A 13956-nucleotide genomic window follows, 5' to 3' on the forward strand; every position below is an offset into this window, starting at 1 on the left:
TCTGTCCCGGAACTGACCGTTCACATGGGGTCCTTCGTGTTTTCTTTCCGGTCTTTTAAAAAATATGATTGCCTTGATGGTACCTAGGACTAATATTGCTATGGGTACTTTACGGCTTATGAAGTACTTTTTGAAGGCCTTGTTTCCCGGTATCCTCCTCCAACCCTCTGAGGTTGTGTGTATTTTCATCACCCTCATTTTACAGGTAGAGCTGAGGGTTGTGGGAAAATAGTCATGATGTAGGTGCCAGAGCTCGGAGACCAACTCAGATGCTTTCAGTTCTGAGTCTCGAGATCTTTCCTCTGTACTCCTTTCCTTTTAAAGCCCCGCATGCAAATGGGCTTCCAGAATCTTCCACGATGAGTATGACATTGCCAGACCTTAAGTGCATTCTTTTTCTATTGACTTTTGCTAAGGCAATCAGATGCACTCTCATTGACCCTGGAACCATTTTTAATCTCTGAGGACTAACTTTTCTTCTCATAATACGTCCATTGGTCATGGTTGGACCGAGGCTCTGCTGAAAGAGGAAGGGGTAAGACTTTGTTGTTCCTGTCCTTTATTAAGTGCCGGCTGTACGCTTGTGCCAGTAAGAAGCCTGAGGAGCTGTGGGCTTACGGATCTGTAACTTGTGGTCGGTTCTACTTGTGAGAGAAAAATCCAGTTATCCTGTCTCACCTTGATCCTGGAAATGACAAAGGCAAAGACATCTTGGCCCTGTGCTCCCACCAGTGGCTCCGTTTGTCGCATGAAATGAAAATAATCCCAAATGGAATCTTTTGGTAACCGCCACTTCATCTGTGCATGCGATAAGATTTCTAAAACGGCTTCCGATGGGGTGCCTCTCCGTTCCCGGGGGATATAACCATGCCTTCCCCGGCACAGAGCACACCCCCTGTCATCACGGACAAACTCAAGCCCAACCAACGTCTCATTTCTAAATGAGAGGAAATGCTTTAATTAAAGCAGAGGAAAGACAGGGATCACTTCAGTCTTCAGTCGCCTGTAGTCTGGCTCCTCATGTGGGGTTTCCTTCGGGGTGACTGGCTGAAGGCTGCTGCCGAGCAATGGTGTTTTGATACGGGCGACCGTGGAGAGTTCCCCTCTCCACCCCTGGCCTCTTCTTCTACCCCCAGTTTGTGTTTCTGGCAGACACTCTCTTTGAGCTTGTGTCTGTGGGGGTGGGGAGTTCTTGTTGCCCTCGTTTGTGAGTCTTCTGTCTGGAGGATTTGTTGTGACCTGTTCAACTGTAGGTGCCAGGGCCGTCTTCTGAGACGGGACAGGGACCAAGAATGGTTACACCAAACCCTTCTCTTCTAGGATCTGGCCTCAACTGGGGGGAGCAGCAGTCATTCTCCAGTCCCCCCCCCACTCTCCCCCTGTGGGGACTTGGGAGGGTGCCTGCCGTTCACTCTGCCCCCGTGGGGACTCCTTTCCTTCACACTGGCCTGTGAAGAGGACGGGAGGGACTTTGGAAACCACAGCTTTTATGGGTTAATCACTTAGAGAACAGGCCCACCTTTGGCCTCCCCAATTCTCAATCCCAGTAGAAGGAGCTGGAAGAGTTAAATCCTGCTTCTTTGATGCTCAGAGGTGCTGGAGGCCTGGATTCTTGCCACAAAGACACGTGCTCACTCCTCAAAGGCCCTGTCTTGAAAGTAAAGTGTGTTTTATTGCTGGAGGCAGGTTAGTCACGTGCCCGATGAGTGGCTTTGCTCCTCATTCAGCGGTTTTAAAATACGCTGGCCGCTTCACAAGCCCTTCTAAGGTCAGCCGGTCTGCTCCTCGCGCTGTCCCCCAGGAGAGCCTCGCAAATGTCAGAACACTTGTGTCTTTTGCCTGCCTTCGTCGGCACACAATTCAGCGACCGTGAGTGGCTCTGTAAGGCCCATAGTCATAAGTACGTCCGGAAGGCTTTTTTTTTTTTTTTTTTTAACTTCCAACCACTCAAATGATTACATGATTCACATCTTGTTCAGAGCGTGGTGATTCATCTCGCAATTGGTTAGTAGCGTGACCATTTTTACGTAGTAGGCAGCGTATAAAGCATTTACCCTAATACTTCTATAGCGTAAGTCCTGGAGTGACTTGAGGGACGTCATGAGCCGTACTCTGCTTCGTGTTTTCATGGTTCTTGAGAAGGTAGCACCATGTTATTTATTTATTTATTTATTTATTTATTTATTTATTTATTGTCAAAGGATGAATTATTATTATTATTATTATTATTTAATATGAAATTTATTGTCAAATTGGTTTCCATACAACACCCAGTGCTCCTCCCAAAAGGTGCCCTCAATACCCATCACCCACCCTCCCCTCGCTCCCACCCCCATCCACCCTCAGTTTATTCTCAGTTTTTCAGAGTCTCTTATGATTTGCCTCCTTCCCTCTCTAACTTTTTTTTTTCCTTCCCCTCCCTCTGGTCTTCTGTTAAGTTTCTCAGGAGCCACATAAGAGTGAAAACCTGTGTTATCTGTCTTTCTCTGTATGACTTATTTCACTTAGCACAACGCTCTCCAGTTCCATCCACATTGGGTAGCACCATTTTATAAATGGAAAAGGTAAAGGCTAGGGACAGTTAACTAGCCACTTTCCCAAGACGCAGTAAAGTCTGAAATCTGAAATTTCATGGGAATTCTGCCCTCTACGTCCGGCATGTATTCTGGGCACTTTAGCTTCGCCACGGTCTGCCAGCCGTGAAGGCCAAATCCAGCCTACTGTCTACTTTTGTACCGCCTGTGGCCTAACAGTGGTTTTTACATTTTTAAATGGTTAGAAAGAAAATCCAAGGAAAATAATATGACATGACACATGGAAATCACATTCAATTCAGTTTTAGTGTTGGAAAACAGTGTTTTATTGGAACACACCATGCCCATACATCTACATAATTGACTCTGGCTGGTTTTGCATCATGAAGGCAGAGTTGAGTAGTGGTGACAGAGGCCACATGGCCCGCAAAACCTAAAATATTTATCACCTGACCGTTTAGAGAAAAAACTTGCCAACTTCTGGTCTACGTAGTCACTTTGTGGTATGAATTTGGATAAAGGCACGTGTGGCTAAAATATCAACTCCTTGTCAAGCATCGTATTATTAGACACTTGACATTGATGATCTCCTTTTATTTCCCCCCAAACTTGGGTAGTTCTATCACCCCCATTTTTCAGAGCAGGAGTAGGAGACCAGCGGAAGCAAATAAACAATTTGTCTGAGGTCACATAGCTGAGAAGAGAAAGAACTGAGATACAAATATGTTCTTTCTGACATCATTCTACTGTGTCCACAGTTCCTGAATGTCGTTCCATCTTTGCTTGAATAGTTTAGTTAGAAATGTTGTCATATATGTCTTAACAGCTGACACTAAGTGGCATCTCTAACACGTTGTGAAAAGGGGTGAAGGACATGGATTCCTCCCTCCGTACTGCTTGCTGAAATTACGGAAACAAGAAACTTCCTGGGTGCTTAGCATTCCTTCTGGAAGTGGGCACGTGTGCCTGGCTTCTCAGCTGTCTTGGCCAAGTGTCCGGGGGAGTTTTCATGGTGGCTTCCCCGTTCCCTGCCTGTGCAACCTGAGGTCCCCCCAACTGAGGCCATAGGATGGCCGCCTCCTCACAGCTGGGGCTGAGGGCCCCAAGCCAGGAAAAGGGGGCTTCATTCACCATGAAGCTGTGTGTACAGTTCAAAAGCATATTCTCTTGGTCTCTTAATTTGTCCTTGTTGTTCAGGCTTACAAGGAATGGAAGATCATTTCCTCATTTACACCTTCATCATCTGACTCCAGACAGGAAAACCGGCCACTGATTGAAGTGCCCCTGGAGAAACCCAGCTCCTCTCAGGGTCGGTCTGTTGTGATGAATCCAGAAATGTACAAGGTGATTTTCTGCCATTTGTCCACACGCCGGTTTGATGGGGAGGCAGTAAACAAGGTTTGGATGAGAAGACGAGGTTGAAAACAGAGTCTGGTACTTGACTGGTTTTTTCGTACGTCAGCAATGGCGAGTGGAGGGTGGGAGTGGGCATGGCAGGGATCTCAGTGTTGGCAAACTCTCTTTTCTCAGCAGAGAGTGGGGCTTGGTGGGTGGGGCACTGTGTTGAACGTGGAAGGGGGAGGCTTGTTCTTTCTATCCATCTCTGGAATTCAGCTCTTTTTGGAAATTTTGATGTTGCCGACAGGGAACTCAGACGTGAAATACAGGGCAATAGTTAATAGAGACTTGTATACCAGCCTTAACTGTTGTTGGGGGAGGAAAAATTTTCCCTACATTTCAGGATTCTTCTATCTTTTAGTTGGTCTAAAAATTAAATCGACATGAGACAGATTAACAGAAGACAACAAAACTTAATTATGTATGTACAGCAAATCGACATAGACCTGAGATTCCAAAAACAAGCAAAATAAGGTGTATACGTCACCCTGAACCAGGGAGAAGGGGGTAGGGCTTTAGGGCTTCAAAGGGAAAGAAAGTAATTCACAAGAAGATGAAAAAGATAAACATTTGGTAAGCAAATGTTTGCTGGGTCATCCAGAAACAATGGGACACAGAAAGGAATTTACACAGTTTGCTATCATTGTTCCTGTTTACCACCCCTAGTTCATATTATACTGTACTTGTCTGTGGTGATGGGCCCCTTCCTGGAGCAGGTCCTCTGTCTACATTCTTTTAGGCAGTCAGGGAGAAGGTCAAAGTTTCTTCCTGAGCCTTTCGTTTCTTAAAAATAATTGGCCCAGGGTGCCTGGATGGCTCAGTCATTAAGCATCTGACTTCAGCTCAGGTCATGATCTCACAGTTTGTGAGTTCGAGTCCAATGTCGGGTGAGCACGAGCCCTGCTTTGGGTGAGTCCTGCTTCTCTCTCTTTCTTTCCCTCCCTCTCTCTCTGCCTCTCGCTCACTATGCCCTCTCTCTTTGTCTCTCTCTCAAAAAGAATAATAATAATCCACATGCCAAAGAGATGGTAATCCACATTTTGGGGTGGCAGATTTTGCACACGTATACTGTTAAGGGACCTGGCTTCCCCTTCCCTACACCCCAGCTACCTCACTGAGAAAGAGGCTAAACCTGAACAGTTCTGCAGAGTTTTTGACTGGGGGAGGTTGATGGGGCCTCAAGAGAGTAAGGGCAACATCACAGAAAATTGAACCAGCAAAACCAAAAATTTTGGGAGAAACTCCTGCCCTAGTTTAACGTCTCATACAAAGTGCAAAACAAACAAACAGAGTAGCAGTCATCAGGCACTGCAGAATTAGAAGTTAGATCACTGCCAAGCTATGCAAACCTCTAGGTAGCCACAAATCGGCTCTTGTCTTGAAATGTGCATTATTTAATTAAGTAGGCCTTCTCCATGCTCAAATCATAATACCCTTATATCTGTAGCCCTCAAGCGTGGCACAGGTCATGAGTAATTTTGTACTAATGATAGTGGTCATAGACGTGTATGAGTGGCTTAATTTTTAAAAGTAAGTTACAGTAATTGTGTAAGATGTAACCATTGGGAAAACTTGAATGAAAGGTGCGTGGGACTTCTCTACACTGTCTTTGGAACTCCCTATGCACCTGTAAATATTTCAAAATATAAAATTACATTAGGTCCAAGGGCAGTCCCGTGCTAGTGTTGTGCTCCCCTGTTAGAGCTCTGCTTACCTGTGCTGTGCCCACAGTTGAGTTCCTCGTGTCCCGCCCATGCCTGGGCTATACTTACGTTGGCTTTTTGTGTTTCACCCGCATGAGTAAGCCCATCGAAGTGCATTGCGTTGAAGGTTTAAACAAGAGGCTGTCTGTCTTTGTCCTCGATTTAGCTCCTCAACGGAGAGCTGAAGCAGCTATATACTGCTATCACACGGGCCCGGGTCAACCTCTGGATCTTTGATGAAAACCCAGAGAAGCGGGCTCCTGCTTTCAAATATTTCATGAGAAGAAATTTTGTCCAGGTTGTGAAGACAGATGAAAATAAAGGTGAGATCTCCTTAAACTGTTCTGGCTGTTGGATACAAAACCGGTTACCCCTGACTTCTTCTTACGATACCTATGAAACCTATACAGCGTATAGGTTTTTGAGAGCGTGCTTTCTTTCCTTTGCACATTCTTCTGAGAAATGAGCGTTCATATTTACCGCTAAGGTATGTGGGAAAGTGTTGTTGTAATGGGATGGGGGGAGGTTAACTCCTTCAGGGAAGATCTTTTATTGGTCCTTTGAAAGTGAAGGGCATGGAGGGCACCTGGCTGGCTCAGTCAGTAGAGCATCTGACTCTGGATCTCAGGGTCGTGAGTTCAAGCCCCATGTTGGGTGTGGAGCCTACTTAAAAAAAAGCAAAAGTGAGGGTCATGGGTGAGGGTGAGAAGAAATAGGCTTTGTTGGGGGAACACAAATTGCTATGGTCTTTGGACAGCTGATCCATCAAAATAAACAATGTGCAGCTTTAAAAGTGACTCAGCAATTCTTGTTCTAGGAGACTATTCTAGAACATTCCTGTATAAAACCTCAAAAATTTATGCACGAGAGTGTTCATCACAGCACCATTTGTAATTATCAGAATCTAAAACAAACTAAGTGTCAAGTGTCCACCAACGAGGAACTGTTTATGGCGGCTCCTCTGGTCCTGTGACACGTGAGTGTGGGTTGTTGAGTAGATATGGATGCCTTTTACTTTTTCCCTTCTGTGCTGTTTGCCGTGTTGAGAAAGCCAAGCCAATATTGTGTGTTGTTGTGATAACTTATAGAGACTAGCTAATTAAAAACCGGAATGGAGGTCTCCTGGTAGGAGAACTAACAGAGGAACAATCAGCCCTTCATAAAGGAGAAAATTGCTGTCTTTCTTGTGGGTTAGCTGTTGAGTTGGCTCCTCTAGGCCACAGTTAATTTCTCCAAGGATGGGGGGAGGCGCAGGGCTTAGCCACGGTGCAGAGGTCTGCTGATTTCCTGAGCATTTCCCAGCCAGTTTTATGGAGACTATTTCTGGTTACAGCCAATGGCTCAGCTGGGGACCAGGGTGAGACGTTCTATTCCTGGGCCCCGGCGGTTAGGTGTAACAGGGGAAGTTGAAGTCTTGGAGTTAAAAAACCCTAGCTTCTCATTAGAACTTTCTACCTATGCGGCCACGTGACCTTGTTCAGGCACACTGCCTCACCCCGGGCTTTCACTTCTTCAACGAAAAGGGAGCGAGTGGGCTGGCCTCCCGTGGTTGTTCTTGGCCTTTGCTGCAGCGCAAACTCCTTTTGGTCTCAAAATAGATTCTGGCACCTGTTATGAGAGATCATCAGGAGAGGCAATTTTCCTTAATTTAAACATTCAGAATGAAACCAGATCACAATTTATTTTCCGTCTTGGTGCATGAAGAATACAAGAAAAGGGCAGTCTTTGCTGTGTCGTAAGTTGCACATGGGAAAGTCTGTGAGAACATCTGTTCCCACTGTGCAGGGGAGCTTGGGCTGAGCGCAGTGACTGTGTTTTTTGGGTTTCTTCATCATGGGCCGGCAGAGTTCATTGCCCTGTGCCGAGCTACTGTGGAGCTCTGCTGTGAGGGTAAAATGTCCCCCAGGTGCTGGCAGAACCCGGGGAGTCAGGACAAGACGCTGCGAAGTTGTCTTTGCACTCACGGCTGCAGGGCATGGCAGAGGGCTGGCGGGAAGGATTTTGCACCTTTTAAACGAAGCTGGCAGGTCCGCCTTGCTGCCCCCCGTTGACATCCACGGGCCCGGGGATCCCGGACCCCTCTAGCCCCAGATTGGCCTCTCGGCCTGGTGCTGGTATTCAGTCTTTCATGTCCTTCTTGCAGCTGTGGCTCAGAACCAGCAGAGAGGGTTGCCCACTGCTGGTGATGCTCCGGGGCTGCAGGAGGGGTGTGATCTAGTCTCCAGCAGGCTAATGTGACAACAGAAAGGCCCGACAGCAGGTGGCTGCGATAGTCTGCATCCACCAATGGGGATGCGACACGCTGCTTACCATGAGGGCAAAGTCTGGGCATTTGAAAACACTGTAAAGCACTCTTACCTTGTTCCTTGCTAAAGCCCCTGTGTGGGAGTTTGCTAAGAGCTACATGGCTTTGGACTTTTAAGGAGGAATAGACTTCGCTTTAAAAAAAGATTTTTTTTTAGTGTTCATTTATTTTTGAGAGAGAGAGAGAGAGAGAGAAACAGAGTGAGAGCAGGGGAGGGGCAGAGAGGGAGGGAGACACAGAATCCGGAACAGGCTCCAGGCTCTGAGCTGTCAGCACGGAGCCTGACACAGGGCTCAAACTCACGAACCACGCAATCATGACCTGAGCTGAATTTGGATGCTTAACCGACTGAGCCACCAGGCGCCCCAGAATTTGCTGCCTTCCAATCTATAGCCATAGGGGAGGAAGGTAGACTGAAGTTCAAAAACTGAGCAACATCCTTTCTCACCCCTACTTCCCCCTTCTAAAACCTGCAGCAACCTGGCTTGGTAAGCTAACATCGATCTTTTTTTTTTTTAATGTTTATTTATTTATTTATTTAGAGAGAGAGAGGGAGCACGAGAGGGGGAGGGGCCGAGAGAGAAAGAGAATCCCAGGCAGACTCTGTGGTGTCAGCGTAGAGCCCAGTGAGGGGCTCGATCCTATGAACCACAAGATCATGACCTGAGCTGAAATCAAGAGTTGGATGATTAACCGATTGAGCCTCCCACGTGCCCCTAAGCTATGTATTAAAACAAATACTAGAAAGACAGCACAGGTGTATTTGTCTGCCAGGGCTGCCATAATAAAATACCACAAACCTGATCATCTGCGTTCTGGAATAGTACAGTATTGGTCTCCAGCACTGGACGTGAGAAGTCCAAGACCACAGTGTCAGCACCTTGATCAGACCTCTTCTGAGGCCTCTCTCCTTGGCTTGTCGATGGTTTTCCCTCCGTGTGAGCCCCTCTTTCTCTGTGTTGATCTCCCTTCTAATAAAGACGTAGATCGGATTAGGGTCCACCCTAACAGCCTCCTGTTAACTTACTAACTTCTTGCAAGGCCCTGCCTCCGAGTATAATCACATTCGGAGGCCCTGGGGGTTAGGGCTGCAACATATACATTTTTGGGGTGAGGGAGGGGGGCACACTTCAGCCCCTAAGAGCACATTTAAGGGAACGAATGCCCAGAGAAGCAAACCCACTTTTCTTTTTCATTTCAGACTTTGATGACAGCATGTTTGTTAAGACCTCAACACCTGAGGAGTGGATCGCACAGGGAGAATATTATGCTAAACACCAGTGCTGGAAGGTAAGTGCTGGACCAGGAGCCTGGGGGTGAGGTCTTTGTGACTGGGGACCTCATCGGGCCTCACAGGCAGGTTTTCCGCCATCCAGCCTTTCACCAGGATAGGGCAAAGGTTATGGCTGTTGTGCTACTTCTTCTGAGACATCAGGTCGCCCCGCGATGAAGTGAGCTTCCTGTCCTGCTCCTTCCCCAGTGCAAGGGTGACATCCCTTCCCTGTGGCCAAGTGCCAGCGTGTACCGATAGGAAGAGGGAGTGTCATGACTTCTGCCCCACCCACAGACCCTTCTGTTAACTTTCTTTTCCTCCTGTGCTCTTTGTTTCCACTTTTTTTGCTGTCATCCCACCGCGTTTTAAAATAGTAGCAGGGGCGCCTGGGTGGCGCAGTCGGTTAAGCGTCCGACTTCAGCCAGGTCACGAGCTCGCGGTCCGGGAGTTCGAGCCCCGCGTCGGGCTCTGGGCTGATGGCTCAGAGCCTGGAGCCTGTTTCCGATTCTGTGTCTCCCTCTCTCTCTGCCCCTCCCCCGTTCATGCTCTGTCTCTCTGTCCCCCAAAAAATAAATAAACGTTGAAAAAAAAATTAAAAAAAAAACAGTAGCAGATTGGGGGCGCCTGGGTGGCTCAGTAGGTGGAGCGGCCGACTCTTGATTTCAGCTCCGGTCATGATCTCATGAGCCAGTGAGATGGTGAACCACGCTGACGGGGCAGAGCCTGCTTGGGTTTCTCTCTCTGCGCCCCTCTGCGTGTCTCTTTCTCCCAAAGGAAATAGTAAATAAACATTACAGGAAATAAAACAGTAACAGGTTGGCCCATTGTTTCTCGAACTGATCCGACACAGACCTGACTGCCAGTCTGGGGCTAGTGAGCATGGGTTAAGCTTTCTCACCAGACTGAGTTGACCAATTCTGGGCCACGAGCCGTGTTGCCAGCGTGAGCAGCCTTCCTCCGGGCAATGTTATTGCTGCTGGTCCTTTTGAAATACTGAAGCCAGCGTGAGAAGCCCCATCCCTCTCCCACGGTCAGCATCCCTACACCTCACACGGTCTCAGGTGAGGCCCCGGGGCCCGTGTGTTTCCCGTGATGCGGCGGTAACGATGTCTCCACCTACAAGGCACAGACACCTTCGGCCCAACAAGCTCATCTTGGGCCCCATCTCATTCCGTGTCTTCCCTGTGTCATCTGCAGCTTGTCAGCGGACATGATGACTGCAGCAGGTGGCTAAGCAGCCCATCCTCCCCAGCGGCAACCCAAGCAGGGCTGAGGGCAGGCACTTTTCTTCTCAGGGGTCTCTTTCTTTATCAGGAAGTCCCCCGTGGACCTCTTCTGACATCTCACTGCTCGGTGCTAGGTCACGTGCCCACGCCTGGTGCAAGGGAGTCTGGGAGGGCAGTCCCATCCTGCGGTTTCAGCCCTTCATGGAAGGCAGGCTCTGCCGTGACGCACGGGAGGGAGTGGGGAGTGCTGTGGGCAGCTAACCCGCAGCTGAGTTCGGCTGTGGCTCCTGTAAGTCTCAGCCAGGCCACCCACGTCTGAACTCAGCAGCCAGTCGGCAAGCAGGTGGGCTTCTGGGGGTTAGTTGGCATTTGGCTCGGATGATGGGGGTGAATGGGGACACGGGCCCCTCATCCTCCAGCAGATGAGCCTGGGCTGAGCAGCATTCACAGTAGAGAGGGAGGCAAACCATAAGAGACCCTTAAATACAGAGAACAAACTGAGGGTTGATGTGGGGGGGGCGGGGAAGAGGGGAAAACGGGTGATGGGCATTGAGGAGGGCACCTGTGGGGAGGAGCACTGGGTGTTGTGTGTAAGCGATGAATCACGGGAATCTATGTATGTAACACTGTATGTTAGCCAACTTGACAATTACATTAAAAACAGAACGAAACAAAGGGTAGAGAAGCCCATGAGGCCCCCTGAAGCCTGGCCTTGGAGCTGGCCCTGTGTTACTTGGCTGTGTTGTGTTGGCCAGAGTAGGTCACAGCCCAGATCTGAAGGGAGGAGACATAGGCAGCAGTCTTGGGAAAATACTGTGAAGGGGTGTGGACCGCTACCGGGAGCACTGAAGGACTGTCGCCACCTTGCGATCAGTCCCAAGGGGTGAATATGTAGGATTTAGCTGCTAGAAGTGGACAGAGCTCTGAAACTTTACCCACTGCCCATCTTTGTTATAACTTAGATCCTGTTATAAAACCAAGACTCTCTTTGGGGGGAGCAGCAGAGAGGGAAGAGAGGGGAGATATGGGCAGCAGGTATGGATATGAACTTGGAAACCTAGACGGTCTTTCCCTTTACTCCCTTCAGAAGAGTGTTGGTGTAACCTATACGTGTCGCCCATGCATTTCCAAGTCTTTAGCCCTTTTTAAATTATTATTGTTATTATCAATGTTTATTTTATTTTTGAGAGAGAGAGAAAGAGAGCAAGCAGGAGAGGGGCAGAGAGAGAGGGAGACACAGGATCCAAAGCAGGCTCCAGGCTCCGAGCTGTCAGCACAGAGCCCGACGCGGGGCTCGAACTCACGAACCAGGAGATCGTGACCTGAGCCGAAGTCGGAGCTTAACCGACGGAGCCACCCAGGGGCCCCTCCAGTTCTTTAGCCCTTTAAAAAGACCTTTTGAACGTTTGAATCTAAAATCTTTTTATGGGAGCTGGCCCCGATGAGAATGCTATAAAAAGCTTTCTCCTCACCTGATTTTGTTTCGGCTCCGCTAAAGGGCTTCAGGACCCAGGTTGTTTATTGAGTTTTTGGCTGCATGTCAGTGAATGTTCCAGAACCAGCATATAAATGGCAACCACTAGAGGTTCACTCACTCGATAAGTTCCTGTTGAGCTACTGGCCCAACATTGCGTTTAGGTTGCAGGGATACGATGGTGAGCAGGACACACACGGAAGGCCGCACGGCTCCTCCTGCTGCAGGTGTCACAGATGAGAGATGAGCTGCCCTTAGAACCAGCTGTCCTGGACAGGTTGGCCAGGAAGGATGCTCCAAGTGGGAGCCTTGAGCTGAGTCCTATGGGCTGAATGAAGTTAACTGGGCAGAGAAGGAACGGGAGAGCGTTTCAGTTAGAAGGAGCAGCACGCGCAAAGGCCGGGTGGTTGCCAGGAGTGTGGCACAGGTCACTGGAATGCAAGGAGGCCCATGAGGCTGGGGAGGCTGAAGCAAAGAGCCTGAGGGAACAAGATGTTGTCCCATCTACTTAATCCTTCCCTCGCCCATGCTGAGACCTAATCTTTACCTGCTGGACCAAACCTGACTTTGTGCCCTGTAGCCTGTGCGCTGAGACGTGGCGTCAGCACTCCCGTTTTAGAAAAGCAGCTTTCTGCAGGCCGGGATGGGGGTCCAGGCCACTCTCCTGTGATGCTTTTATGCCCACCTTCTAGGTGCTCAACACAGAGGCGCATGACCCAGGGATCTGGCCGGTTATCTTTCAGAAGGTCCCCGTCTCTATCCCCATCCCTACCCCCCCTTTCTGTGTTCGTGGCTCTTCCACCAACACTCCCAGTTAGCTATTGTGGTTCCGGACTAGAAAAAACCTGTGTGGGTGCCTTTGGGCCAACGCTCCGTGTCTCTGACCTGAGGTTGCTCGTGCATGCGACCAGAAGGATGAAGCTTCTCACACGTGGCTTTTGGAAGGTTACGTGAGGGTGTTACTTACGGCGGCCTATAAAACTAGGTCCTGAACCCCTTTTCCGCGGATTCTGGGCACTTCCAAAAGGAACCTTTGAATGGGAAGGGTTCGCCGGTAACGTTACTGGGCTTTGTCCCGTGAGGTCGTTTTCTTTAGCTCATCGGCACGTTCCGGCTCCTCCCCTCAGGCTGGGCCGGGGTGAGACTCACTCCCTTGTCGGTGCGCACACGGGCGTGTGCGTGTGCGTGCGTGCGCGCGCGCGTGCGTTTAACCCTCGTTCCGTACGTCACCTCCAGTTCCTTGTTGGGAATCAAAGTCTTCTGCCCGTTCCAGGTGGCAGCCAAGTGTTACCAAAAAGGAGGTGCGTTTGAGAAGGAGAAGCTGGCCCTGGCCCACAACACAGCCCTGAACATGAAATCCAAGAAAGTCAGCCCCAAGTAAGAGTCCCGGGGGGTCATCTCGGGGCCGCTCTGGGGAGAGCCGCGGGTGAAACCTAGCGGGGGCTCCGTCGCCGGTCCGCGGACACTCCGTTTTGTCTCCTCCTCCAGGGAGAAGCAGGTGGAGTTCTTGGGACTGGCCAAGACCTATCTGGAGTGCAACGAGCCAAAGCTGTCCCTCAAGTGCCTGAGCTGCGCCAAGGAGTTCCAGCTGTCCGCCCAGCTGTGCGAGAGGCTGGGGAAGGTGAGGCCCAGCCCGCGCTGTCGCTGGGAGAACCGGGCCGCCCTGGAGCCCACTCCCTCAGCCCCCGCTTGCGTCAGGGAGGGGCCCCGGGCCTCCAAAGAGGGACACGGCAGCCCCGAGGACTGCAGGGCGGTCGTTCTCTCCACGCGCCCGAGCGTTTCCACGGCTCCAAAGATGTGCGCGCGTGTCCACGTCCGCGTGAAGGTTTGCGATCCGGCGTCAGTCACAGAGGGGCCGAGGGTTCAAATCAAAGGGCCGATGGGCTTTGGCATCGTCCTGCCTTCCTGTCCTCCCTGTCCAGGCCGGAGTCTGCCTGCGGCGATGGCCCGGCACGACATGGCGGTTTTCCCGTGTTCTCGGTCACTGCTCTAGTTGCCAACCAATCTGGCGGGCCGCTAGCCACAGGTGGCTATTTAATTTAT

General features: G+C 49.9%; 1 protein-coding gene across 2 annotated transcripts in view; it reads left to right on the plus strand.

Annotated features, from left to right (window-relative positions):
• TRANK1 (tetratricopeptide repeat and ankyrin repeat containing 1) overlaps positions 1-13956 on the plus strand; it is an 83607-nt gene that overhangs the window by 49584 nt on the left and 20067 nt on the right. For both annotated transcript variants that reach the window (XM_043595803.1, XM_043595802.1), the window contains exons 15-19: positions 3732-3878; positions 5802-5958; positions 9142-9230; positions 13187-13290; positions 13402-13534. In XM_043595803.1, the coding sequence (XP_043451738.1) occupies positions 3732-3878; positions 5802-5958; positions 9142-9230; positions 13187-13290; positions 13402-13534 (630 nt within the window). The remainder of the gene's footprint in view (positions 1-3731; positions 3879-5801; positions 5959-9141; positions 9231-13186; positions 13291-13401; positions 13535-13956) is intronic.

This window comes from Prionailurus bengalensis, chromosome C2, assembly GCF_016509475.1.
Source record: "Prionailurus bengalensis isolate Pbe53 chromosome C2, Fcat_Pben_1.1_paternal_pri, whole genome shotgun sequence".
In the NCBI taxonomy this organism is placed as follows: Eukaryota; Metazoa; Chordata; class Mammalia; order Carnivora; family Felidae; genus Prionailurus; species Prionailurus bengalensis.